The 27,763-nt window shown below is 53.3% G+C and overlaps 3 protein-coding genes across 3 annotated transcripts in view; all 3 read left to right on the top strand.

Moving 5' to 3' along the window:
• CLU (clusterin) overlaps window positions 1–27,763 on the top strand; it is a 212,328-nt gene that overhangs the window by 142,603 nt on the left and 41,962 nt on the right.
• Window positions 174–18,971, top strand: SCARA5 (scavenger receptor class A member 5). The gene is made up of 9 exons (XM_065730589.1): window positions 174–252; window positions 472–594; window positions 2,651–2,779; window positions 6,481–7,155; window positions 10,323–10,403; window positions 11,340–11,438; window positions 14,932–14,979; window positions 17,316–17,510; window positions 18,753–18,971. Exons 2-9 carry the CDS (start codon window positions 483–485, stop codon window positions 18,887–18,889), a joined length of 1,476 nt encoding a protein of 491 aa, XP_065586661.1. The 5' UTR covers window positions 174–252; window positions 472–482; the 3' UTR covers window positions 18,890–18,971.
• On the top strand, window positions 20,906–27,537 carry PBK (PDZ binding kinase). Its single transcript, XM_065731119.1, has 7 exons — window positions 20,906–20,974; window positions 21,887–21,971; window positions 22,469–22,611; window positions 24,075–24,244; window positions 25,229–25,358; window positions 26,588–26,761; window positions 27,291–27,537. The coding sequence occupies exons 1-7, from the start codon at window positions 20,926–20,928 to the stop codon at window positions 27,503–27,505; spliced, it is 966 nt and encodes a 321-aa protein (XP_065587191.1). The 5' UTR covers window positions 20,906–20,925; the 3' UTR covers window positions 27,506–27,537.

The following is a 27,763-nucleotide window of genomic DNA, read 5'->3' as shown; positions in this document are numbered from 1 at the left end:
CAGACCCGGCGTCGTCCCCTCCACCCCCCACGCCCCCATCCTACAAAACACGCCCGGACCGACCCGGCTCAGCCGTCGCTCCGCTCCTCCGCAGCCGCTGCCGGCCCGGAGCCCATGGGAGGCGGCTGGGGGGACTGGGGGGGCTCGGGTGGGTGGCGGGGAGAGGTCGCCGGGACCTCGCTGTCTTTTCCTATCCCGGCCACCGCGCTGCTGCGGAGGGGTTGAGAGCCACGGGAATCCCGTCCTGCGTGGGTAAGTGGGGATCATCGCGGAGATTGGAGGGGTTGGGTTGGGGAGGGGGAGCAGGAGGATGGACCGCCCGGGGCGGCTGCGTGGTGGTCGACGTGTGCCCGCAGCACAGGGGAACATCCCGCGGGGGGATGCTGCCGGGCGAGAACAGCGGTGCTGGGATGCACGTATGTGATGCTCCCGGCTCCAGCCCGCCCCCACTCTGCCCCTTGTGCCCCGCAGGAAGCGGGAGGATGGAGAACAAGGCCATGTACCTGCACACGTTCAGCGAGAGGGAGAACGGCTCCATCTTCGAGGAGCCCTTCGAGGGCAGGAACCTCTCCAAGCTGAACCTCTGCGAGGACGGTGAGTGTGCACGCTGCAGTCCGGGGCAGGATCCCACCGAGCTCAGAGCGGGGAGCTCCCCTTCTGCTGCAGTTCTTTGGGAGAAGCACTCAGGGAATCCCACTGCACAGAGCTCCCTGCGCCTCCTCAGCCCTTTCTGGTCCCACGTGGGGATGAGCACTCTTGTAGGATCTCGATGGGTTATGACACTGACCAGGGCTGTGCTCGAGGTGCTCCTTTTACTGGGGATAAATTGAACTTCCAGCTCTCCTGCGTGTGTTTTTGACCCGGGGTGCCCTTTTCCCTTCCTCTTGGCACACAAAGCACTATCTACTTGATCCTGGCTTGGTTCCCCATCACAAGATCATGTGCCGTGGAACAAGTTCCCCTGAAGGAGACAAAACATTGCCTATATCAGTGATGTCTTCCCAGGCTCACACACATGGGGCAGCCCTGGGTTGTGATGGGGAGCCCGGGCAGGCTGCATCCAGGCACTGCCAAATTGCCATTCAGAGGCTCACACTGTGCAGGTGGCTCAAAGCAAAAAGAGCCACAGTGTCCCCATGGTGTTCTCCTGCCCTCCAGCTCTCGGCACGGGGACAGCTTTGGGTTCGTGGGGTCATGTCCTATGGCAGTGCACGCTGAGATGCTGTGCCACTACTTACACCCAATGTCACCCTGCAATGCTCCCCCTGACCCTGCAGCACGTGGACCACCCCAGCAGACCTCAGTGCTGGCACAGAGCAGGAGCTGGAAGGGTTGGAGCTCTCTGCAGCCAAGCCCTGGCTGTAGCACTGTGCAGCGGCATGCTTCCCCATGCACAGGATCAACAACCTCTGTGTCTCCAGGGCCAAAACCTCTCCTCCCTTTCTTGCCCTATGTGCAGAACTTGCTGTGAGGAACTCCATCCCCACCCACTGCTGTGGGATCCAGGGGATTTTAATTGTGAAGCTTTGGCGTGAGGCAGGGCTCATCCCAATGTGAGGATGAGGAGGGATGCATGCAAACAGGCTCTCCTATTTTGGGGTAGCAAAACAGGGACCTCCAAATGGGGCTGGGGATGAACCCTGCTCTCAGCCCCCACCTTCTTTTGGAGCACAGCTCGGCTCCCCTGGGGATGGGCAGGGGAGAAATATTTGCTTTTCCCCTTGGTTACGGATCGGAGCACAGCCCTGGGCTGCTCGTGTGGCGAGCAGGGAGGAGTGGGTGGTTCAGGGCTCAGGGCCAGCTCCTCCCGGAGCCTCCCAGGACCTGATATAAGTGTTAATGTCAGAAAAATATTGCAGCTTTGCTCATTATGAAACCCTCGGCTCCATCTGTTTGGCCGGTGACAGCATGCCCCGAGCAGCAAATGGGAACCGCATGCGGGTAATGAGCTGCACGTTGGAGGGAGGGAGGCTGCTGGGAGGAGAGAGCTGCCCTTGCACCTTCCGCTGCTCCGGGCACCCTCAGACCTGGGATCTCATGGGATCCTGGGGTCAGTCAGTGAGACTGCAGCAGTTCATCGTCTCAGAGCCTGGCTGAAGCTCTCTCTGCTATAAAAATGCTCCAAGTTGAGCCCTACTGCCAACATTGTCCTTTGCTGGCTTGAGGTTTTCATGATAGCCCCGAACTTGGGCAGAAGGGGCACACTGCCCATGGCTGGGGAAGGCCTGGGGTGCAATGGGATAGCAGAATGATAGAATTGTTAGGGTTGGAGAACACCTCTAGGAGAAGAGGATAACCCAGCCCCTTGCCCCTCCTATCCCCACCTCAATCCCACAGAGTGCCCATAGCTCAGGTGAGTGGGATGGGGTGGGCTCCCCAAGCCCCACAGGGTTGTTCTATGCTGGATGCATTGCTCATGGACATGGATGAGTGTGGTCCCCTCCCTGCTGCGTTTGGCTTTGGGACCACCATGCTTCACCCACTTCAGTCTTCCTGCCGAACGCATCCAGTTGGGTGCACCAGAGGGCTGGGAGGGGGCAGGATCCGGCCAGCCCTGCTTGCTGCATTGCTGACAGCATCATGACAGCTCCTGGAGATGACAGACCCCATGCTGGCTGGGTGCTCCCCATGATGCCCACTCTGTTCCCAGGTGTCGGGCACAGGATGAAGGCAGCTGGGCGCTGCGGGCGGCTGGGCTCCCTGGCAGCACTCAAGTATGCAGTGCTGGGGCTCTACCTCCTCGTCTTCCTCATCCTCGTTGGAGTCTTCATCCTCGCAGGTAAGGGCTGAGTGAGGGGCCAGGCTCCCACGAGCAGGATAGGATGGGGACCTGCTGATGGCATCCTTCCAGGGGATGGGGGAATGGGGATAGGGATGGACGTTTGTGAGGCAGGGACTCATCCCTGGAGGAGCTCAAGGCTGGGTTGGATAGGGCTGTGGGCAGCTTGGTCTATGGGAGGTGGCACAGAATGGGCTCTGCATGGCCCCCAAGGTGTGTTCTCAGACACAGGGTTTGATTTTGGGTGATGCTATGTGGAGCCAGGGCTTGGGCAGTGACCCCCGTGGGTTCCTTCCATCTTGCCGTGTCCTATGGAGCCACCATGGACTTCAGGCTCCCACTCTGCACTGCAACTTCAGCCCCATGCGCACATACCATGGCTCTGCCCTGTTTGTCACTGCTGCTTTGTGTCCTCCCTTGTCCCAGAGCCCTGGATGCAGTGTGGGAAGCAGTCTGTATCCTTTTCTATGGCCCTGCAGGGCAGGGGGACCCCAACAACTATCATATAGAGAATGGCTTGGGGTGTAAGGGACCTCAGAGATCACCCAGTTCCAACCCCAGCAACCACAGGAATGCTGCAGGACACAGACAGGAGATGCCACCCCAAGGACCATCCCTTTGCAAAGGGCAGATTTTGCTTTCCGTGGGCTGGGGAAGGGACAGCAAATTTTTTTTTGCTGGAATTTTGAAGCCTCTCCCACTGATTTCTTGCATTACATTGTTTTAATGTTGTTTTTGGACCGAGAAACCCCATGCTGGGGATGCCATGGATTGTGCAAAGGGCTCGGGACAGGCATGCTCATCCTGGTCTGAGCCACAGCTGTGTGCTGAAAGCAGCTCCAGCAATAACAGGAATGGGATCATGGTGTCTGATAGAGGCCGGGAGAGCTGGAGCTGGAGCATCTTCAGGACCTCATGTCCTGCAGTCCTCTGAAGGCACCGAGATCCCAGCTCTGCCCATGAACCAAGGCCCAGTTGCCTACTGGGAGGGACAGCCAAGCCCACGCCGTGCCTTGGGGTGCCCAGCATCAGGCTCAGCCCCTCAGCATCCCACTGAGCTGGGAGCTGGCAAAGAATAGAAAATGAGTAAACAGCAAAAAAATAAAATAAAATAAAATACCTTGAACCACTTAGGAGCCAAGGAAACAGGATGTTTTGGGTGAAAAAAGTTAAAAAAAACATAGGAGGCACGGTGCTTTAAATACAGCCTGCTTTTAATATCCTCTTTTGCAAGAGGTTGTTGTAGTGATTTTCTGGCTGTGCCCCTGGGATGCACACTCCCTCCTGCTTGGCTCCTCCAGGCACCAGCAGAAAGGCGATGTGCTAAGGCAGGGAGAGATCAGCGGGGCTGCCAAGGGGGAATGGATTGCAGGGTGGGATCAGCCCGCAGGCACGCGCTGGGGCTGGGGGCACGTGGCTGGGGTTACAGGATTAGAAACAAGCCTGAGCCCTCCTCGTGCCCTAAGACTGCACAGAGCCTGAGCTGGTGGCACTCTGATGGGCTCTGCTCTTGGCTTTTTGGCTGACTTCTGTACGCACAGATCTGCATTGCACTGCTCCAGCCCAAAGTGTGGCTGCTGGCACTGCTCCATGCCCGCGAGCACGCAGCCCTGTGCTGGAGCACATCGCTGCAGGCATCCAGGTGGATGGACCTGCACCCCACTGCCACAGAGCAGGGCACAGAAGCGCATGGGTGCTCCCAGAGCAGGACCTGGGGTTGGGGAGCCGAGCCAGGAGATGCTGGGGACAGCAGCCAGAAGGATGTTGTGTCCCGACAACACAATAGCGGGAAGGGATCAGCTGCTTCCCGAGCCCTTTGGGGACCATGAGCTCAGCCCCAGCGCTGCCAGGCCTCGAACTGGAGCTGGCAACAGGGTGGTATTTGGGGTGGCCTTGCCAGATGCTGTGTGCATGTGTATGGTTGCACGGGTGCATCTGTGCTGCGTGCGTTTGTGTGGAAGAGCTGTGTGCGTGCAGCTGTGCTCTGTAAGTGTGCTTGCACGCATGCATGCACTAGTGTATCTGTGTGTGCACGTGAACAAGCTGCGTGTGTGCATTTGTGTGTGTGCTGCAGGCTCTCAGCAGCTCTGTCAGACACCCGCCAGCTCTCAGGTCCAGCCTTCAAGCAGACAAAAGCAAACAAGGAGAGGGCTGTGGGACCAACACACCCATGTTGTGCTCCTCTGGCTCAGCCCAACGCCTGCAGCTTTGCCTGATGAGTAGTGTCACATCCATCCTCATTACTCACAGCCATTCCCCTCCCTTCTGATGGTCAGGATGAAGACTTGCCCTGTGCTATCAGGCTCAATGCTTTCTGCCTTTTCTTGGGACAAAGCTTTTTCTTTCCCATTCGCTTCCCTATACCAGGGAAGGAGCAGAAGTGATGGGAATACTTCCATACTGGAAGCAATGGCTGACAGCACTGGGGTTGTGGGGGCATGGGGCTGCTGGCACAGGGCTGCATGCATGGAGAGGTGGGATGGGAACCTCACATGGCACACAAGGGACATGTTGCCTCTTGCTGTCTGGAGCTGAGGGCTCCAGGCTTCTCATCACTTTCCTCACTGCTGGAGGGAGATGTGGGGCCTAAGGGGATGGAGGTCCCAGACGAAGGAAGGGCAGATGAAGGAAGCTGGATGGCTTCCTTCCCTCCATCCCTACCTCCACCTCTCCATCCTCCCATCCCTTTCTTTCTCTTTCCATCCTTCCCTCCATCTCTCTATCCTTCCCTCCATTTCTTCATCTCTCCGTCTATCCCTCCACACTTCTTTCCATCCCTTTCTCTGTCCTTCCATCCTTACCTCCGTCATTCTCTCAATTTCTCCATCTCTCTTTCCATCTCTTTATCCCTCCATTCTTCCTTCCATTCCTTTCTGTCTGCCTTCCTCCATCCTTCCTTCTATCCTTCCATCCCTCTCTCCCTCTCTCCTCCTCCACAGGGACCAAGAGCCAACCCACTGGGCTGCATCACAGAGCAGAGCTTTGTGTTCCAGCCAAGAGAGAAACCTGGTTGTTAAATTAAAATTAAAACCTTCACGGAGGAAGAAGCAATTTGGAAATCTGTGCCTGGAGAGGGATGTGTGTGTGCAAAGGGAAGCGGACACTTTTGGCAGCCAATTGGCTTCAGGGAAAGGCACAGAATGAAACTGCTCAGCCTGGAGCAGGGGATCCCACCATGGCCACAAATCCCTACAGGAGGTGCAGTGGGAAGTGGCTGGGCACTGCTCAGGGCACTGGGCACAGCCTGGAGCCCAGGAGCTTCCCTCTGCCCATCAGCAGCACTGCTGTGCTGGGCAGGTGCCAAAGCCCTAGCACAGGGAGGAGAGAGGTGTGGGGGCTCTTCCTGGGGGATCTCCCACAACCCCTGGCTGTGGTGCTGGGTACCCTACGCTGGGTGGCCCTGCTTGGGCAGGTTGGGATCAGAAGGACCCAGCAGCTGGGTTCAGCCCCAAGCAGCTTCGGGTTCTGGGATGATAAGTGAATGGGTGGGTGGATGGGTGGATGGATGGATGGATGGATGGATGGATGGATGGATGGATGGATGGATGGATGGATGGATGGATGGATGGATGGATGGATGGATGGATGGATGGTTGGAGCACCACAGAATGGGGGATGCCCAAGTGCTACGTGCATCTTTCTGCCAGGTCCTGTCTCCTTGGAGTACTTCCTGATGCGTCCCTCTCTTCTCTCCCTTGTAGTCTCCAGGCCACAAACTTCCCCTGAGGATCTGAAGGTGTTGATGGGGAACGTGAACCGCCTCAATGAGAGTTTCCGGGACATGCAACTGAAGCTGCTGCACCTCCCTCTGAAGGGGGATGTGATGGATCACATCTGGAGGCTCCAGGACCTTCTCCAGAACCATTCGGACTCCTTGTTCCTCATGACGGGCTCTCTGCAGAAGCTGGAAGGCCTCCTGTGGAGCCTACAGACCCAGGCCGGCCAAACTGATAGGGCCGTGGCCAACCTGTGGGACAGCCTGACCCAGCAGGGTGATGCAGCCCAGCAGGAGCTCTATAAGCTCTCGGTGGAAAGCAACAACAGCCGGCTGCTGCTGCAGCACCACGAGCACCTCCTGAGCCACCTGGGCAGCCGGCTGGAGGGCCTGAGCGAGCAGGTGACAGCTGTCAGCGGGGCCGCTGACACCATGAACAGGACCTTCTCCTACGACGTCAACGTCCACCACAGCCGCATCCAGGACCTGCAGGTGCTGATCAGCAATGCCACTGAGGACGCCCGGCGAATGCGGCTCATCCACATTGCCATGGAGGAGCAGCTGAAGCACGAGCTGGCCATCCTTGGCAACGTGACGGAGGACCTGCGGCTCAAGGACTGGGAGCACTCTGTTGCGTTGAAGAACATCTCCATCATACGGGGTAGGCCGAGGTCCTTTTGCAGGCAGCATCCTGGTTGATGCTAAAGATCATAGAATGATTTGAGTTGCAAGGGACCTTCAAAGGCCATCTGGTCCAACTGCCCTGCAATGGAGGCGTCCTTGGTGCTTTGGGTGGCTCTGGTGGCATGGAGATGTCCTAAGGGGATGTCTCAGGAACTCTCGCATGCACCAAATCCATCACAGAACCACAGGATCGTTGGGGTTGTAAAGGAAGTCTGGAGAATATCTGTAGTCCAACTCTAGATCTGTGTGGTGTTCAGATGTTTCCAACACCTTGGATGCTCTGTCGCTGCCCCTCCTAATTGTCTCTGGTTCACATTAGGGAGCTCCCAAGATTTTCTCACTGGTGAATCCTCTGCCAGGTCCCTGCGGACCACAGGCCAGGCTGAATGCAGCAGACAGAGGGCTTTGTGTCCTGCAGTGGTCAAGCTGAAGGTTTCCTACCAGGTACCCTCCCTCATTACGCATCACATCACTTGCTTCAACTACATATCTTTATCAGATGTATCCATAATAGATACCACAAATAAGATGTTGGAATACACAAACACCACAAATAAGATGGAGGAAATTTTTCGTTTTAAGGCACTGGCACTGCTGCCCAGAGAAGTGTGGGTGCTCCATTCCTGGAGGTGCCCAAGGCCATGGGTGGGGCCCTGGGCAGCCTGATGTAATGCCTGATTCAGTTGTTGGCAATGCGCCCAATGGTCTTTGAGGTCCCTTCCAACCCAAGCTGCTCTATGATTCTGTGATCTCCTTTTTGCAGGTTTCCCTTCCCATGTTCTCCTCTACCACCTGCTGCCCATCCCAAATAACCAACCCATCCTCTCTTAACCACTGCCCCTAATTTTGCAGAAATCCTTTTTTTTTTTTGGTCAATTATGATATTATTGCCTTAGGCAACGCTATTTGCACACCCAGTATAGAGGGACCCTCCTCTTGTTGCTCCTCAGACACATCAGGGACAGATGGGTTTTAGCTGGATGAAACATAAGCAGGTTCAATGGGATCCAATTCACACCAGCTTCCAATTCCAACCTCCTCAGTCCATGATGAGCATTTTCCTGGTGCTCCTTGCCAAAATACCAGATGGGTAGTGCAGTCTGCCAAGGCACTGGATCCATCTGGCCATCAGCTGAGCCAGGAGGGGACAAATGTGGCTTTGTAGCATCTGGAGCTGCAGCAGCTTCAGCCACCCAGCAACAGAATCATACAACTGTAGAATGATTGGGTTGTACGGCACCTTAAGGATCATAGAACCATGGAATGATTGAGTTGGAGGGAACCTTGAAGACCACAGAGCCATAGAATGGTTGGGTTAGAAGGGACTTTAAAGGTCATAGAGACATAGAATCATAAAATGATTGGGTTGGAAGGGATATTAAAGATCATCTAGTCCCAACCTGATGTGAGTAGGGATACCACCCACTAGATTAGGTTGTCCTCTAGCAGATGCTGTAGGGGCTGATGAACCACTGGTCTTGCTGTGGTGGGGACAGCTCTGAAAGATGGAGCCAGCTATAAGATCTCTGTCCACAAGGACTGTGTCTGACCACTGGCATTAGGGAAAGGGAATGTGAGACGAGTGCAGCATGTCTTGTCCCCAGTTGTGTTCCCCAAACTCCAGCTCTTATGGGAGCAGACACAGTTGATAGTTACCCGTGGCCATCCTCCATGAAACCTTGTGTGATCTTCACCTGTCCATGCCCTTGGACTCTCTGATGTCCCATGGAAGGCTATCTGGGATTGTTGGGTTGGGATGGGATAGAATAGGATGGGATGAAATGGCATAGGATAGGATAGGATGAGATAGGATAGGATGAGATGAGATGATTATGATGAGATAATGCTGAGATGATGGAAATGCTGAGATGAGGAAGAGATGAGGAGAGAGATTGCACTGCAGCAGCTCCATCCACCCCTCCAAGGGGTACCCAGGATGGGTGTATGATCAGGATTTGGCCTCCGTCTTGCTCTTTCAGGAGACAGAAATTCAATGGCTGTACATAGCACCACCTGTTCACGCATCCATATCCTTCCTATCTCTTAGTTTTTTGGCCCATCTGTCCAGTTTTTCCCAGGAGACCTATCCCCCTGGCAGGGTGTCCGTGTTTCTGCATCACTCCCTGCATCCCTCTGCCAACCCTAGCACACGTCATCCACATGGCAAACCGCTGGGCACCGCTCTTAATTTCTTAATTCCTTAATTCCTTAATTTCTTAATTTCTTAGTTTTATAATTCCTTAATCCTCCTTAGGACTACCCCCTCTCCTGATCCTGGCCCTAAGGGATGTGGTCAGTGGGCACGGTGGTTATGGGTCAACGGCTGTACTCAGTGGTCTTAGAGGACTTTTCCAACCTCAATCATTCTGTGATTCTATGATCCTGCATCACCACCCTGGCTGGACATTTTCTGTACAGCTGTCAGACTGTGGCTTTTTGGGTTTCTAGGAAAAACAGAGTTTTATAGTTTCCAATTATCACCCTGGCGTGGTAGGACAGTGACCAAATGACCCTCCAGGCCTCTCTCTGCCCTTTTTTTAATCATGAATCATTTCTTTTCTGTCCAAGTTCTTCCAGCAGATCCAGACCATAATTGTTTTCAGCTTCATGGAATTGGCCACTCACAGGCTTTGTCACTGCTTGGACTTTCTGCTCTCTCACAAGAAAAGCCATCACCAATGTCTTGTTCCCAGCCAGGGGTGATGTCTGTGCTGTAAATCCACTCCTAAAGGCTCATCTCAGCATTTCCAAAGAGCATTAAAAAAAATAATATATATATATATATATATATATATAGTTATTATTATTTATGATTCCTTTCCTGGAAGATATTTCAGTGGGGATGTCACAAATTTTGCTCAAAAGGAAATTCCAGCAAACCAGAGTTTCTTTTCAGGTCATGTTCAGGTGGAGCTATGAGGTGAAAGAAGAGGAAAAACAGGATAATACTTACGATAATTATATATGTATATATGAACAAATCAACTGAGGTCAGTGGAGTTACTATGGTACTTTAACACGCAGAGAACAAAGAACAGGGCTGTTGGCAGTGTTTCCTACTGTCCTATAGCCGGAGCTAAAAGACCCCATATGCACACAGAGAGTGCTCAGTGCATTGCTGCAAACAACCCTGTTGTGTTCCAGGGCCCCCAGGACCCAAGGGAGATCCCGGCCATGAAGGGATGGAGGGGGAGCCTGGCCGGCCCGGCCCACCCGGCCTGAGAGGTAAGGTCTTATGGGGCAGCCCCATGGTCTTCTCCTCCTGTGGGGCACTGATGCTTAGGAACTTTCCATAGGATGCGTTTTTCAATGCCAAGATTGCTCTTTTTTTTTTCCCCCTTCTTAATTCAAACCATTGTTTTCGAGACAAATTCAATTTAAAATACAAGAGAAGACCCCCACATACCCTGAGAAACCGGACTCGGCGTGAGCCTGGTTCTCATTTTCAGCCCAACCCAGAAGTGGTGGGTTTACATCCAGAATGTGGATGCGCAGCGGTGCCAGGATCCCATCACCCTGACCCACGTGGGGCTGCCAGTGTCACAGCAGAGGGGCTCCGAGTCCTGGATCCCACTCCCCTCCCCCATTTTAGTGCCCTATATCCCCATGGTGGTGGAAACCCAGCTGCTCTCCCTGGCGCTGGCTGCCCACACTCCTTTCACCAAGAGATATGTTTTTTTTTATGCGCTGACAGATTCATGGCTGTTTTTCTTGGGCGTTACAAGCATCAGAAATACATCATCTGGTTTTCTTTCCTTTTTCTTTTCTTTTTTTTTTCTTTAAACAGAAAAACAAAATGATCTCTGGAGGGTTCACCTTCGGGAAGAACTGCTATTTTGGGCTCTTTCTCCACCTCACTTTTTCTGGTGCAGTTTTGGATGCAGTCGGGGTAAATCCCCATAGCACCACAGCTCTGCCCTCCTGCCCCCAAACCAGAGCCCCACTGCTCGGCCCCATGGGCTCAGCACAGAATTCAGTCCCCATGTCTTTGGGAACCCAGGTTCTTCTTAGTGTCTTTTCCTTCCTCAAACCAGGAGAAAAGGCTGGAATTCCCAAAAAGTTCATCCCAAGAGGGGCACTGCTCAGTGCTGAGGGTAGGGGGCTCCCATGGTGTGGTCCCTGTGCTGCACCACGATCCCTTTGCTTCTGTCCTTACTCCAGGGATGCCTGGGGAGAGAGGACCACCTGGGCCACGTGGCTTGAAGGGGGACCAAGGAGACATCGGCCCTATGGGTCCGGCTGGGATGCGGGGATTCAAAGGTAAGGACCAATGAGATTAGGCTCAAGGGTAAGGACCAGCCTCTGGCACGGGTGGGACATAGAATTATTGGGTCATTAAGGCTGGAAAACACGACTGAAATCACCAAGTCCAACTACCAACCCATCACCACCATGCCCACTAAACCATGGAGTCATTGTGTTGGAGATTTTCAGGTTGACCAGACCATCAGCTTGACCCCCTGAATGCTATTCCTAACCCACATCCCTTAGTACCATGGGTGTGATGGGACCCATTAGGGGTTCTTGTGCATGGAGGGGCTCTGGGAGGCACTTCTGTGGGGCCACAGAACTTCTGCTTTGGGATGGGCGAGCATGGGGACGCTCTGTGTGTGTACACTTGATTTGGGCATGAGTATCTTCCCCATAGGGACCAAGAGGAGTGAAGAGCTCTGTTTTTTTGCTCCCTTCCTGACTCGCTGTGGTTTGAGCATGGGAGGCACTCATGCACAGCAAGGCAGGGCACACCCAGGGGACCTTTTAAAAGAAACTCCTCAGTGCTGCAGCCTAAATCGGGATGGGTCATGCCAGCTCCCAAAACAGGATCTTTCCATCCCAAAATGGGGAAGGCAGGAAGAGCCCAGCCCAGGGACGTGGCACCGCCCTGGCTCCAGCTGTCCCTTCTTGGGGACATCCTCATCCATGTTGTTTGTCTCTTCCAGCAGATTTCTGTACCAGTTTCCTTTGGTGAAATGCCCACAGCCTGCTCCTGTTCCTCTGGAGCATCTTTGTGGTGATGGTGGCTGGGTCAGGGCTTGTGGCCAGGCCAGCTGGAAGGTACCTTCCAACCTAAACCATTCTGGGATTCTAGGACTCTCTGGATCTATGACAGCAGGGAGGTCCATGGCAGCTCCTTAGCACCCGTTGGACTCAATGACCTCAAAGGCCTTTTCCAACTTTAATGATACTACAATTCTATGAGCAGCCATGGTGTTGATAGGTTGACTTTGGGATTGATGATCCTGAAGGTCTTTTCCAACTTGAATGATTCTACAGTTCTCCCATTAGCTCTCTGACCTGTTTCCAATGCCATTCTGCAATTCAATTCCCCTTGCCCAGGGAGACTGAGCACTTAAGCTCTTGGTTCTGGGAAGCAGAAAGTTGGATGGCCCAAAGACAGCGGTGAAGTCTTTAATTAACTCTATATATGTGTGTATATGGGGATTTATCGATTCTAGCTTGCATCTCCTTGCTGCTGTGAAGCAATCCTGTATCTGGTGATGCCACCACTGGAGGGTCCCTCCTGTCCCACCCCTACCCCACCCTTCCAGGAGAGATATGTCCTGCACTGGAACAGTGCTGGGTCCCAATGAAATCCCAAATCCTTCATGATCAGGGGGCTTCGCCCAATCCCTTCTCCAATAAATCATGGAGCACATTGGCGGCAAGTGCTGAATTTCTACGGTTTATGGGATTCTCTGAAATTTATAGGAAACAGACTTAGGGTGAGGCAGTGCTCCAAGCCTGGGCTTCAAGCAGAGGCACCAGGCTCACACCCCTGTCCTGACCCCAACCCCAAAACGGGAGGAGTGAGCAACAAGGCTCTCCCAAAAACTCCTGGCTTTCCCTCCCACACTAGGAGCTTCTCCCCAAAATTCCTGGGTCGCAGCATTGGAGAAAAGTATATCAAACACTGCACCCTCGGGGATGGCTTTCCTTTCCTCCCCTCATCACTATTTTCCTATCCTCAGTGTATTTTCCCTCCAAATCACCCCAGGAAGGGATTATTTCCCTCATTTCCAAATGGGAAAAGCCATTCTGGAAAGTGAGCATAAATCACTTGTCTTCATGCTGTCCCGGGGAAGGCTGTGCAGGGAGCGTGCTTGGGAGGGAAAGCAGTAAATAAACCAGAGGTAGGGGGAAATTTGGGGCAATGAGAGATTCCTTGTCATGCAGGCAAGGCAGGAGGTTCTTCCTGGGACTATTTAAAGGGCAGCAAGAGCTGCATCCATCAAGGCACACTAACAACATCCCTTCCTCCATCCAGCCCACTGAGGAACATGATGGGGGTGGGCTGGGGTTGGACTTGGTGATCTTGGAGGATTTTCCAATCTTAATGATTCTGTGATCCTATGATTCTGCAAGTTGATTATAGAATCATAGAATGACCATAGAATGATAGAATAATTCAGGTTGGAAAAGAGATCTGAGATCACCCAGTCCAACCCCACCCCACTGTACCCACTGCCCACGTCCCTCAGTGCCACATCCTCACAGTTCTGCAGCACCCCCAGGGATGGTGACCCCACCACCTCCCTGCGCAGCTCCGCCACTGCATCACTGCTCTTTCAGAGCAGATATTTCCCCTAATATCCAACCCGAATATCTGATCTTCTGAACACTTCCAGTGCTGTGGTCCTAGAGTCACAGATTCAAACTGGTTTCTTTGATCATAGATTCAAGTTCCTTACACTGAGACTTTCAGAACATGACACTATTGCCCAGCACTGCTGATGGCATTTCTGTTCCTTGAGCTTCACCCTCCCCCATGCATCTCCCCCGATAATCCCCATATGATGCACTGTAGGGCCCTGCAGGGATTGCAGTGTGCACCTCAATTCAGCTCTTTGTGACCTCTTAACACTGCGACTTGGGGAACCCCTTTGCTCCCCCCACCATGGGGTGACAGTATGGCACTGGGTGGCTGTGTCCTGACCCCATCCCGTCCCACCCCCACCTCTCTCCTGCGGCTCTCAGGGCTGCTGCCATCTGGTTCCCATCAGCAGAGCGGGCTGCAGGCAGCCTTCCTCCAGCTGACACAGCTGGGACTGCCCGGGGGAGCGATCTCAGCTTCCCAGAGCCTCCAAGTTAAAGGGCAAGAATTTCCTGCACGCTGGTTTTTGGTTTTCTTTCTTTCTTTTTTTTTTTTTTTGCTTTTATTATTATTATTATTATTATTTTTCTCCAAGCGTGTGTGCGTGTTGGTCGTTGTTCCTACAGGTAGATGAGGGAGGAGGGCTTCTCGTTTCAGGGAGCAGCTCCAGCACCTTGCTGCTTTTGGTTCCTGTTACCCCAAGGGGTGGTTGGAGCATCGCAGTCCCAACTTTTGGGGTCCCCTATACCTCTCATCTTTTATCTGTACCCAGAGCAGCTATCCGTGGCCACAGAGCTTTAAATGGTGCATTTTAAGGGCTTTTCACGTGGATTTGGGCCTCCCTGGGTTGTATCTCTCCTAAATGGCTCTGTCTGGGCAGCAGGGGGAGGTCACAGAGTCATAGTGTGGCTTGGGTTGTAAAGGGCCTCGAGGATCGTCTCGTTACAACCCCAACGAAACCTTGTGCCAAGCTGAGGAGGCAGAATGGCTTTTGCTTGGGAAGGGATAGAAGGATCTGTTTTCTCTCAAATTTTCCACTTTCCACCAGCAAATCCCTCTTTTCCCAGGAGCAGCTCCTGCTTCAGCAGCCACTGCCTTGCTAAGGGCTGACACATATCTCCTTTCAGCGAGGCTGATGTCCCATGTTCTTTCTCTTCCCAGGTGATCGAGGACCAAAGGGAGAGAAGGGGGACCGAGGCAGTGATATGGGTGAGTGTCCACAGATATCCTCTGCTGTTTTCTCCCCACAAGACATGCTGGGGATGGTCCCTCTGCTCTTGGTTTTGGTGCTGTTTGCTCCTGATCCTCAGCATCCAGCATTGGCCACCTGGTTTGGCAAACCAAGGCAACAACCGTGGGGCTTCAGGGGCTGGGAAAGCATCACCAGGATGAACTGCGGAATCATTAAGGCTGGAAAAGATCTCCAAGATCACCAAGTCCAAGCCAAACCCACCTCACCATGCCCACTCATAGAATCACTGAGGTTGGACCAGAGCTCCAAGATCACCAAGTCCTACCATTGACCCATACCCACTGTGCCCACTGACCCACGTCCCTAAAATGGGACGTTGACATATGGGATGGGCACATCTCACGCGGATGCAGCTGGAAGCTGGGTGCATGCACCATTCTCCCAAACAAAAGGGATCTGCGTGGTCTTTGGGGCGGTTTTGCATCCTGTCCCCCCTCCCCACCAGGCAGATGTTCTGTATTAGAGCAGAGCTATCTTGGTGCAGCTGCAAAGACTCAGCCCTTGTTTTCACAGCCACCAGGATTTGTTTCTCCCCTTCAGCTTTTCCTGTCTTGTTTTGCTTTTGCTTCTGCTTCGTTGGGGAGGGAAGAGCAGAGGGGGGAGTTGATGTGGTCGGAAGGAACTGTTGCAGTGAAAGCAAACACACATACACAGGAAAAGATGAGAAATGATGACTTTGTGGCTTACTGGCTGACACAAGGGGTGATGGCTTTAAATAAAAAGAGGGAAGATTTAGGTTAAATATTAGGAGGAAATTCTTCACAATGAGGCCTTGGCACTGCTGCCCAAAGAAACATTGGCTGCCCCATCCCTGGAGATGCCCAAGGCCATGGATAGGGCTTCGGTCTATGAGAGGTATCCCTATGGCAGGGTATCAGGCTGGGTTGGCTGTAAGGTTCATTCTGACACAAACCATTCTGGGATTCTGTGTCCTAAGTACCGGGGCACTCTGGAGGTTCCATAGAGATCCATAGAGTTCTACTGGCATCCCACAGAAATCCATGGGAGGATATTGGGATGCTGCAGGCTGCCATGGGAGTACTGGGACACCCATAGTGTGCTATTTGTGTTCCATTGGGGTGCTACTGCAGGTCCTTAATGACTACTGGAGTCTCATGGGGTGCTACTGGGAGGCTATTGTGTTCTGGGGGTCCTTATGGAGCTATTTGGGTGCTATTGGGGTCCATGAGATGCTTATTTGGGGTCCATGGGGTGCTGTTGGTGTGCCATAGAGGTGCTATTGGGGTGCTTTGGAAGTCCCATGGAGACCCATAGGGTTCTATTGAGATCCCATGGAAATCCAGCAGTGGGCTATTGGGATGCTGTAGGATGCCATAACACTCTTGGGAGACTCTAGGTCCAATAGGGTACCACTGAGGGGCTGTCAGGATCTAAGGCAGAGTATAGGTATCCATCGAGTGTTACTGGGGTGCTGTTGGGATGCTATTGGGATTAATGGGGTGCTCAGTTGGGGTGCTACTGGGGGTTCGTGGAGTCATACTGAATAGTACTGGGGGTCCTCGGTGGCTCTTCTGTTTCCATAGGGTGTTACTGGTGTGCTATTGGCGTGCTACTGAGGGTCCTGGGGGTTTATTGGTGTCCCACAGGATGCTTTGCAGTACTGTAGGGCTCTATTGGGCTGCCATAGGGGTCTGTGGTGTACTGTTAGGGTGTCACAAAGGGTGTATGTGCACTGGGGGTCCACAGGGTGCTATAGGGGTGCTATTAGGACCCATGAGATGCTCAGTAGGGTTCCATGAGGTGCTACTGGGGTGCCATAGGGGAGTCCCATAGAAATCCATAGAGTTCTATTAGGATTCCATAGAGATCCACGAGGGAACTCTATTGGGATTCTGTAGTGTGCCATCAGGGTTCTGGGGTGCTCTTAGGTCCTGTAGTGTGCTATTGTATTGGGGTGCTATCGGGGTGATACTGAGGGTACCAGAGGATACTGGGGTCTCATAGGCTGCTATTGGGATGTTGTAGGATTCTCTTGGGCTGCCATACAGGTCCATGGGATGCTCTTGGGGTGTTTTAGGGTACTACTGGAGTCCATGGAGTTCTACTGGGCTGCCATAGGGGTCACTGAGGTGCCACTGGATAGAGTCTGTGGTGTGCCATTGGGATCCTCCACCACACAGCCCGGGGACGGGGTGGCCTTGGTGACAACCACAGTGACTTTAGTGGGACATCTCTAACACCACATCCCACAGTGACCCCCCACCAACCTCCCCATCACCCCTGCGTCCCACCACGTCCCCCACGTCCCCTGATACCCCTCTATCCCCAACAGCCGCTGCCGAGGAGGGGCTGATCCGGTTGGCCAACGGCTCGGGACCCCACGAGGGCCGCGTGGAGGTTTTCCACGACCGCCGTTGGGGCACGGTGTGTGATGATGGCTGGGACAAGAAGGACGGGGACGTGGTGTGCCGGATGCTGGGCTTCCGAGGTGCTGAGGAGGTGTACCGCATGGCCCGCTTCGGCCAAGGTGAGCAGATGGCGGCGGGTGACAAACGAGTGACAACGCTGGGATGGCAATGCTGGACAGCGCCAGCCCGGAGCTGTGGGAGTTTGGGTTGGAACAAAGCCTTTGATTTTTCAGCTGGACTTGGGGTTTTTATGTGTATATAATTTTTTTTTTTAAGAATAACGACAGATTTTAAGGCATTTTTAATAACACGATGGAAATGTCAGAAATGCTTTGGTGGGGCGGTACGGTGCCCTTTGGCCCCAAAGCGCCGGGTTGGGGCGTTTCTGCTGGGCCCTGCGTTCCTCTGGGAGGGTTCTTAACCCCTTCTCCTGTGGCTGAGGCTGTCGTGCCTGCCCCGGTGGGGTCCCCTCGTGGGGACATCCTAAGTTCCAGGGGCTGGTGGCCTGTGCAACTTATGGAGGCAACAGAGGCAGCCCTGCAGGCGATGCCGTGCTGTGTGCCACAGCTGGAGAGAGTACAGGGCATGGAGAGCAGACATCTCTGTCCCCATTGCTGTCCCCATCCCTGTCCCTATTCCTCACCCTGTCCTCAGCTTCAACCCCATCCCTAATCCCCATCCTAGTTCCTGTCCCCATCCTTAATCCCAGTCCCATCCCTGTTCCTATCCCCAACCCCATCCCCATTCCTTCCCCATCTCTGCCCCTATCCTCATACTCAACTCCATCCCCAACTCTGTCCCCATTCCTGCCCTCATCCCCATCTCCATTCCCATTCCTCTCCCATCCCCATCCCTATCCCTATTCCTGTCCCCATCCCTGGCCCCGTGTCATCATCCCCATCCCAATTTCAGTCCTCATCTCTGTCCCCATTCTCATCCCCATCCCTGACTCCATTCCTATCACTGATCCCATCCCTATCCCCATTCCATCTCCATCTCTGATTCCATCCTTGTCCCCATCTCCATCCTGTCCTCATCCTTGACCACATCTGTGTCCCCATCCCTGCCCTTATCCTCACTCACAACTCCATCCTCAGCCCCATCCCTGTCCCTATCCTCATCCCCAACCCCATCCCTGTCCCTGTCCTTATCCCCATCTCTATACCTGTCCCTATCCCCGTTCCTGACCCCATCCCCATCCCTGTCCCCATTCTATCCCCGTCCCTGTCCCTATCCTCATCCCTGTCCCTATCCCCATTCCGTCCCCATCCCTGATCTCATCCCATCCCCATCCCTGCATCTGACCCATCCCCACCCCATCTCATCCCCATCCCTGCAGCTGACCCCTCCCCATCCCGCAGGCACGGGCAGGATCTGGATGGACGACGTCTCCTGCAAGGGGACCGAGGACAGCCTGCTGCGCTGCAGCTTCTCCAGCTGGGGCAAAACCAACTGCGGCCACGCAGAGGACGCGGGCGTCAAGTGCGTGACACCGTGACACGGGCACCGGGGACACCCGGAGCTCCTCACCTTTGCTTCCCAAAAGGTTTTATTAGAGAAATAAATGCTTTTTTTTTTTTTTTTTTAATTATTATTCTCTATCACGCTTCTCTATTAGGGTTCCCAATTAGGATTCCTTATTCATATTCCCTGTTAGGGTTCTCTAGCCTCGCTCTCGGGACGATGGATCCCACACATGGGATTTGGGGTTTGAGGGGCTCTGTGCAGTCTTGATCCAAATGGGATTTTGGGACAGACAGTGGGGAAGGCGATGAGGTGGTGGCTGGATGGGGGCCCCGCAAGGCGAGGAGGGAGGTGCCGGCCTGGGATGTTGAAATCGGAGCTCAACCCAAACTTGCGGGAAATAAGGGAAAAACATCTCGGATGTTTTCGGTGTGGGAACTGCCCTGGGCGGTAGTTGTGGGGTTAGGGAGGGGGACAGAGGGAGGGTTTGGGACGCAGGGCGTATCCAGACCATGACACCCGCGGGGGCTGGGGAGCTGCTGCCCCCGTGTGGCATTTCTGTAAGGACACGGTGTCCCGAGGGTTTGAGGACACTACGGCAACACAACCCTGGAAGCCTGGGGACCCCTTAAAGGGCTGGGAATCCCATGGAGAACCCCCTACAGGCTTGGATCTCTATGGAGATCATCCCCAAAGGGCATAGGGACCCCATAGGGATCCTCCTTAGATGTTGGAGACCCCACTGGGGACCCACTCAGAGGCTTGGGGACCCTATGGAGATGTCTCCGTGGGCTTAAGGACCCCACATGGACTACCCAGAGGGCTTGAGGATCCCACACTGGCTCTCCAAAGGGTCTGGAGAACCTCATGGGAGCCTCCCATCACTCAGAGGGGTTAGGGACCCCACACTGACCCCTCAAGGGACCTGGAGACCTCGTTTACCACTCTCCAGGGGCTTGGGGGCACCTAGACTGCACACTGACCCACCTAATAAGTGTTGGAGCACCATGGAGATCCCACACAGGCTTGGAGACCCCATGAAGAGCATCTTAAAAGGGTTGGAGACCCCATATTGACCTCCCATCAAAGGGTCTGGAGACCCCCATGGAGAACCCTCCTGCTTAGGGGCATGAAACAACATGGAGATCCCTGCAAAAGTTTTAGGAACCCCACACTGACTCCTGAAAGAACCTGGAGATTGTCTGGAGATCCCCACCCTCCAAAACCCTAAGGGGCTTGGGACCATACGGAGAACATCGGGAGAACCCATTGGGAGCCCCCTTGGGAGCTTGGAAACCCAACAGGAACCCCGCAGGAGTTCGTGGGACTCCAGAGGCTTGGAGCCCCATGGCGAGCCCCCTCAAAGGGTTTGGAGAACTCACATAGACAACCCCAAAAAGGACTGCAGAAGTCACGCGTACCCCACGAGCTCCCCTCCCCCCTAAAGGCGCCCAGTTTAGACCACGCCCTCTTCGAATCCCGCCCACAGCAGACCACGCCCACACGCTGATAAAGCCACGCCCTCAAAAACAGCGGTCCATTCAATTTTGTCCGCCCGCGGCCGCCGTAGCGGAGGACTGAAAGAGGGCGGGGCTCCCGCGCGCGCCGCATTCAAACGGCGGCGGCGGAGGTGGAAGGTAGCGGGCGGTGCGGGTCTCACACACAGCCTTTCCTCCTGTTGGCCTCGTATCCTATATAGACCTCTTCATTCTGTCCTCTGGGCGTCCTCGCTTTGGGGGCTGGGAGAATGGGAGGGAGGGTCTCGCTCCCTCAGGTGGGGATGGCACCGGAGGGTTGCGGGGCCCAGGGCGCCGGAGCCCAAACCCCAGTGACTGTGGGCGCTGTCCGAACGCTCCTTATGGGGTGTACCCACGGCCCTGTGGGGCAGAGCCTTTCCCGAACCCTCCACGTGGCTCCTAAGGCGGCGATGGCAGCCAGAGGTCCCTTCAGACGTTAAACCGTACCTTGGGAATTCCTTAAATTAAAGCCTGGGGTTTGCTGCCCTTCTTTGTGCTGGGGGTGTGATGGGGTCTCTGCTCTTTGCCTTAGTGCACAGCACGGTTTGTAGCCATGGAAGCCAGAAAATCTCAGGGCAGCCTGGACCAGAAGGAGAAAGCCGGTGAGTTGTGGCATCACAGAATCATAAGTGTTGGCACAGACCCCTCCAGATCGTAGGGGTTTGGGTTGGAAGATATCCTTGGAGGTCACCTAGTTCCAGTTCCCCCTGCTGCAGGCAGGGTTGCACACTGCTACATCAGGCTGCCTGCTTTAAAACCTGTCCCTCTTGTCCTATTGCTGTGTAAAAGGTTAATTTTCTCCCTGCTTATAGTGTTGCAAGGATTACTGTGAGATCTCCTTGAAACTCTCTCACCGAACATACCCAGCTCCTTCAGCCTGTCTTCTTAGAGATGCTCCAGCCATCTGAGCATCTCTGTGGCTTTCCTTTGTTGGGGGCCCAAACTTGGATGGAGTGCTCCAGATGGAGACTCATAAGGGTGGAGCAGAGAGGGATCTAGCCTAACCTCAAAATGGTTCTCCATGCTTGTCTCCAGACCCTGGAGACAAGTGCCTGGGGTTGATGTGTGATCTGACCAGTACCAAGCCAACTCCATCTAAGTGGGTTAGTCCAGAGAATAGACAGGAGTCAAAAAGCTTGTCTTGTTATGGATGCCCCACCCCTGCACGTGCCCACCACCATGGCTGGGGCTGGCAGCAACCAGCCCATGGCACGGGTTGGGACTGGCTGAGTTTTAAGGTCCTTTCCAACTGAAGCCGTTCTATGATTTCGTAATTTAACATCATTCTGAACACAGAACGTGAAACAAAACTTCACCGAGGTCTGTCCTGCACAAAAGGAGTGGTGAAGAGACATCTTAGTGAGGTCTGTGTTTGATTCACTGAAATACCTGGGGGAAAAGGAGGGGTTGGAAAGGAGCTTTTCTTAAATCTGAGTTTGCACCAGGCTGCTGCTGCCTGCTGTCCCTGCGTGGGCATTCACTGGGCTGTGTTTTTCTGTTCTGCTCAAACACAGGGCCAGCTTCTATCACTATTCCTGCCTCCCCCTCCATGCAGAAGCTTGGATATGGCACTGGGGTGAATGTCTACTTGATGAAAAGGTACGTGAGAGGGACGCGGGGCTGAGTGGGGCCTGGCATCTTCCTGCTGTCTAAGTCAGAGGTTAGGAAGCCATCAGGCTTTGTGCAATCCCAGAGCAGTTTAGGTTGGAAGGGACCTTAAAGCCCACCCAGTCCCAACCCTTCCCATGGAGGCACTTCTTTTGGGGGCTGCCCAGGGTCCCATCTATGGCCTTGGGTGCTGCCAGGGATGGGGTACCCACAGCTTTCTGGGCAGCACTGCCAGGGCCTCACCAGCATCTGAGTACAGAATTCCCCCAATACCTAACCTAAATTAGTTTAAAGCCATTCCCCCTTGTCCTGTCAGTACAGGCTGGGTTGGCAGGCTTTAGTTTTAGTGTTCTTTTTTTTCCCCTTTTTCTTCCTTCCATAAACTAAAGACAGATGCTCTCTGGAGTAGCTCCTTGGTGACTTGGGCAGCATTCGTGGTCCTGCTTACAGAGTGGTACTGACTGAAGTGTGTGGGTTTCCCCATACAGATCTCCCAGAGGTTTATCTCAGTCCCCATGGGCTGTGAAGAAAATTAGTTCCAAATGCAGCAAGAATCAGCAAAACATCTATCAGTCCAGACTGAATGAAGAAGCCAAGATCTTGAAAAGCCTCAAGCACCCCAACATTGTGGGTAAGTTTCCAGCACAGCCTGTGTTGCTCCTATTCCAAATCAAGCTGCTGGGGCTGGTGGATCAACGAATCTCAGAATGGTTTGTGTTCAAAGGGACCTCTGCCCTGGGCTGGGTGCCCAGGGCCCCATCCATCCTGGCCTTGGTCAGAGATGGAGTACCACAGTTTGTCTCACCTACAAGATGGGAACTTGGGCGTGCCCCTGGACATCAGGTTTGGAGCAGAAAATGCCCTTTGGTGTTTCTCTGCCTGTTGAGATCAATGCCAGCTGCTGGCATGGCTCTGGGTTGGGTGAGTTACCCCACAGGAGAGCTGTAGGCTGCCTTTTTGTGGTGGGAGAACCAGAGAAAAAGCAGCACCTGTACCAGAGCTGTGCTTACTTAAGACTTATGACCTCAGGGAATGGAGAGGGCACAGTGAAAGTGCAGAGGAGAAACAGCTCTTTGTTGAGATCTGTGCTATGTGTGGAATTGGGCTCTGGGTTTTCCACCATGATGGCACACCTTTGTTCCAGGCTGGGGGTGACAATTGAGGCTCTGTCAAGATCTTGGCTGTCAGTGGTAGGAATGTTTTGAGAAACTGCCTTGCTCTGTGTTTAATTTCTGCTCTTATCTTGTGTAACATCTCTGCTGGCAGTCAGGACAGCAGCTTTGTTTGACTTTCCTTTTATTTGTGCTTTGAACCACCTCAGTGTGGCCACTTGAATTACAGATGCTGTTAGCTAAGAGGAATTTTGTTTGTATCACTAAAATAGAGTGTCTTGATTCTGGCAGGAATTTAAAAGCAAAGGTATTCTTGACCTTTCACGCTGCAAACAGTGCACTGCTTTTTTTCTCTCTCTCATAAAAAGTGCCATAAAATCATTGACAGGATGAGGTTTCTGCACTGTTGTTCAAAACTTTACTATTTAGTACTTCACCTGTTTAAGGGTGGGAGTGAGAAGTGGAAGAAATAGGGTTAAAAACCCATGTGCACTAGTTATACCTTGTGAAGTAGTCCCCGTGAGAGAAGGGCTTGGCTTCCCCACACCTCCCCCTGCTTTGTGTTGCCTCTCTGGCTCCTCACTGTTCAACTGCAGGTGTCAGCCCTGCAGAGCTGCTGTGTTCCTCCCTCCCTGCTCTCTGTTCTGTGGAAATCAGGATCAGTCCCTTAACCTGTGATGGGGATGCAAAGCTGAGCTGGAAAGTGGATCTCTGTGTGAGCTTCCTTCCCTCCACACATGAAGTCTGTGGCTCCTGCCCCTCCCTGGGGCCACACAGCTCTGCACGGATGCTCCTGTGGCCTCAGCTCCTCACAGAGATGTGCTCTGAGCTCTCTCAGGCTGTGAATTTCATAGAGCCACAGCGTGGTTTGGGTCAGAAGGGCACTTGGAGCCCACCTGGCCCCAAGTCCTGCCATAGAGACACCTCCCTTAGTGCCCAAAGCCCTGCCCAGCTCTCAGACCAACACAGTCTCTTTCGGAAGGTTACCGTGCGTTCACCGAGGCCAACGATGGGAGCATGTGTCTTGTCATGGAGTTTGGAGGAGAAAAATCACTCAATGACTTAATTGAAGAAAGAAATGAAGCGTGTTTGGGCCCTTTCCCTGCTGCGACCATTTCCAAAGTTGCCTTGAGCATGGCAAGAGGGCTGAAGGTACGTTCAGTGTTAACCACAGCTGTTCCACGTGGGGTTGTATACACCAGAAAAATAAACTGCAGTGTGTGAGCAGGCCAGATGCCAGCAGATGGAGAGCAGATGCTGTTATGCTTTGTGTGAAGCACTGGTGCTTTTCTAACCTGGGTGCTGTGTGGACTCAAGTGCAAACCAGCCTCTCTCACTCCCAGAGCTTACAGTCATATTAAAAGTTGTTGGCACACGTGTCGTGCTGTCTCTGTGCTGCCTGCCTGTCCCTGCTGTGCCAGGCTCTTGCAGGAAGCTGCTCTTGGTTAGCAGGGGCTGACAGCTGGTGCCACTTTTGCACCTCCTCCTGCTGAGGCTGTGTTTAAGGGAAAAGGGGAGTGCTGCAAGATCCTCAAAAAAGCATCAGGGCTGTCCCTGCGTGTATTTGTCATCTGTTTGGGTAGCACTGTGTCAGGTTGAGCAGCAGCAGGAGCTATTTTTCATAGTGTAATAGAAGAACTAAGGATTGTACCTGCCCTTCACAAGCCTGGCAGCTGACTTCCTTTTCTTATCCTCTAGCAGCAGCCCTATACAGCTGGGAATTGCTGCAGTGGTGCAGCAAGGTTGGAAAATACCTTTAAGCTGACTGATACTGCTAAGGCAGAATTCAGTATGGTATGTCAGCCTGGACAGAGGAGCAGAGGTTTGGGATTGCCTATGAAAAATTCCCTCCCAGCTCTGCCTGCGACCTGCAGGGCTGCTTTGGGGAAACCTTAGAGGGAACAGGAGGTCACCACCCAGCAGACTCCCCATAGGCACATTCCTTATGGTTTAGCAGGCATGGTGGTGATGGGTTAATGATTGGACTTGATGATGTGGAAGGTCTCTTCCAACCTTAATGGCTCTGTGATTCTTTCATTGGGCACAATAATGCTGGGTCAATGGATTTGAACTTCGAGGTCTTCTCCAACCTTAATGATTGTCTGTAGGTGTTAACTGCTTCCCTCTGCCTCCTAGTACCTTCACAACGACAAGAAGCTGCTCCACGGAGATATCAAGTCTCCCAACGTGGTCGTTAAGGGCGACTTTGAAGCCATCAAGATCTGTGATGTGGGAGTATCCCTGCCCCTGGACGAGAACATGACCGGTAGGTCGGGCTGTGGGGAAGAGCAGCAGGGTGGCTGCCTAAGCCTGGCCATGCACCAACACACCCTTGGGGGTCCTCGGGGGGCGTTGAGAGCACTGTGTGGGGGTGAAGGGGCTCTTGCAAGGCCCAGATCTCATCCTGCAGAGCTCGATGTCTGTCCCATACCCCTCCATGTTCACCCTGTGGGCAGCAGTGCTGTTGTGCAGGGGATGCTGGATGAGGCCCCTCAGGATTCTGCTGAGGCAATGCTGTTGCCAGAGCATAAAGTAAATGAATGTTTCTCGTAGGGCTGGAAGGAAGCACGAGCCAAATGCAAGCATTATAAAGGCTTCATGTAAATGAGAAGCAGATGTCTAATGGCGTCGTGGCTTGGCTGTGAACAGCAGGAATGTGTTCGGGTTAATTACAAGAATGCTTTTCTGTGCTGCTTTACACTGTGCTTGGGCCTGCAACATCCTCATAACTTACCAAGCTGCTCTATTACGTTTTTATTAGTAGCTGTTCCCTTTTATAAGGACCGAGAGAGCTGGAGGCTGCGCCCCAATGTAATCTTCCAGAGAGGAGTGTGGTTAAAGCATTGATTTCCGGGCTGATTTAACCATCCTCTTGTTCAGCCCTGATTTGGCTTTGCCTCCTCCTGGTCTCAAGGAGACAGCATACACTGCCAGCAAGAGGATGCTGGTCCTGAGCCCTGTGGCTGCCAGGGATCAGTGCACATCGGGCTGTGAAGTGCTGAGGGATTCCAGTGTTCCCTTCTGGTTACAGGCAGAGCTTGGAAGATCAGTGCTGAAAGAGAGGTTCTGGAGCAGCTGAGACTGCTGGCAGCTCAGGAATTTGCTAGGGAAAGCTGGGGGAAATGTGGCACTATCCTGCTTGTAACTGCTGGTTTGACCAGCAGGAATGGGGTGTGAGGGATCAAGTCAGACCTGGTGCCTCTTTCTCAGGTTGAAGTGAGCGTTTTGGCTCTCCCGAGGCTAGTTATGCTCAGTGAGGCATTACATTGAACAAAGTGGTGAGAATTGGATTAGTGTTTGAGTAAACTAAGCTGAACTGCATGCCTGCTGGTGGCTGATGGAGCCTGGTGAGCTCCAGGGCTTGGCTTTGTCCCCCTAGCGTGGTCAGTGTGGCTGACCTGGGGGTGCTGTCTCAGTCCTGCTTTTTCCCCAGGGCTGCTAGGCTGAGGAAAGGAAACAACCAGGTAGAAATGATGTAAAACCTTTTCCTTGCAGTGAGCGACCCCACAGTGCACTACATCGGCACCGAGCCCTGGAAGCCCAAGGAAGCTCTGAGTGATGATGGTGTGATCACTGACAAAGCTGACATCTTTTCTTTTGGGCTGACTCTCTGGGAGATGATGACCCTGTCTGTGCCCCACCTCAACCTGGACAGCAACACTGCCGAAGGTTTGTCTCTGTATTTCCCAGTGGGCATGCAGGTAGTTAGTCATTTCCAGCTGCCTCAAATGAAGTTTGCTGTGCCCAGGGCACATGAGGCCTGTTCTTCTGACAAAGCAAAGGGTGAAGTGGTTGGAGTTGATTTGGGTACTTCCTGCCTGCCCTGGCTGGGGTTTGTGCCCTTGTTGAGTTACACTGAGCATGTGAGCCAGAGTGTGGGGTCAGATCTGAGACAGCAGCCTGGAGGAGAGCTGTGTCCCAAAGCTAAAACCTGTGTGAGCTGGTACAGACCAACAAACACACTTGTTTTCTAACTCTGCAGCCAGCCAGGGCATTTTGCTCCAACTCCTGGGTGTCAGAATGCAGTGGCTCCTGGCTGCATCCTTTCCTCCCAGCCAGCCCCACAGTCCAGAATCTTGCCTGATCTGTATTTAACGTGTGAAAGCTGGGCTCCAAGGGCTGCCAGAGCTCTCAGATGTGTGCAGCTCTCAGCACTGCGCCCTTCCTGATGTGGCTGATTTTTTTTTTTTTAATCCAGATATGTCTTTTGAGGAAGATGATTTTGATGAGGAAGCATATTATGCAGCCCTGGGAACCCGGCCAGCCCTGAACATGGATGAGCTGGACTCATCCTACCAGCAAGTGATCGAGCTCTTCTCCATCTGCACCAGTGAGGACCCCAAGAAGCGTCCCTCAGCTGCTCATGTGGTGGCAGTCCTGGAGGAGAGCTTGCCCCCAGAGCTCGTGGCTTAAACTGGGAGTGAGGCTGTTCCTGTAGTCTGTATCCTTCTCTGTGTATTTAAAAACAGAGCCTAAAGACATTAAGCAATGACCTCTCTTAGCACTGGAGAGCAGGGATTGCTAGTTCCAGAGCAATCCCCTCCAGTAAGCTAAACAATCTGTACTATATTCCATGTCCTTCACTGCTCTGTTTGTTAGTAGTTTAAAAACCTTTTCTACATGTGTTAATTCAACCCTCTTGGGTCAGTGTTCTTGTGACAGGTGTCAAAT

Source organism: Cyrtonyx montezumae, unplaced genomic scaffold, assembly GCF_038088225.1.
Source record: "Cyrtonyx montezumae isolate F1298 unplaced genomic scaffold, pur_monq_1.0 scaffold_13, whole genome shotgun sequence".
In the NCBI taxonomy this organism is placed as follows: domain Eukaryota; kingdom Metazoa; phylum Chordata; class Aves; order Galliformes; family Odontophoridae; genus Cyrtonyx; species Cyrtonyx montezumae.
This window is presented reverse-complemented; position numbering and strand designations above follow the sequence as displayed.

Coding starts and splice junctions, on each gene's coding strand:
- SCARA5 (XM_065730589.1), top strand. CDS start 483: ATGGAGAACAAGGCCATGTACCTGCACACGTTCAGCGAGAGGGAGAAC. Junction 2,780..6,480: donor TGGAGTCTTCATCCTCGCAG/GTAAGGGCTGAG, acceptor TCTCCCTTGTAG/TCTCCAGGCCACAAACTTCC. Junction 11,439..14,931: donor TGGGATGCGGGGATTCAAAG/GTAAGGACCAAT, acceptor TTCTCTTCCCAG/GTGATCGAGGACCAAAGGGA.
- PBK (XM_065731119.1), top strand. CDS start 20,926: ATGGAAGCCAGAAAATCTCAGGGCAGCCTGGACCAGAAGGAGAAAGCC. Junction 20,975..21,886: donor GGACCAGAAGGAGAAAGCCG/GTGAGTTGTGGC, acceptor GCTCAAACACAG/GGCCAGCTTCTATCACTATT. Junction 24,245..25,228: donor GCATGGCAAGAGGGCTGAAG/GTACGTTCAGTG, acceptor TCTGCCTCCTAG/TACCTTCACAACGACAAGAA.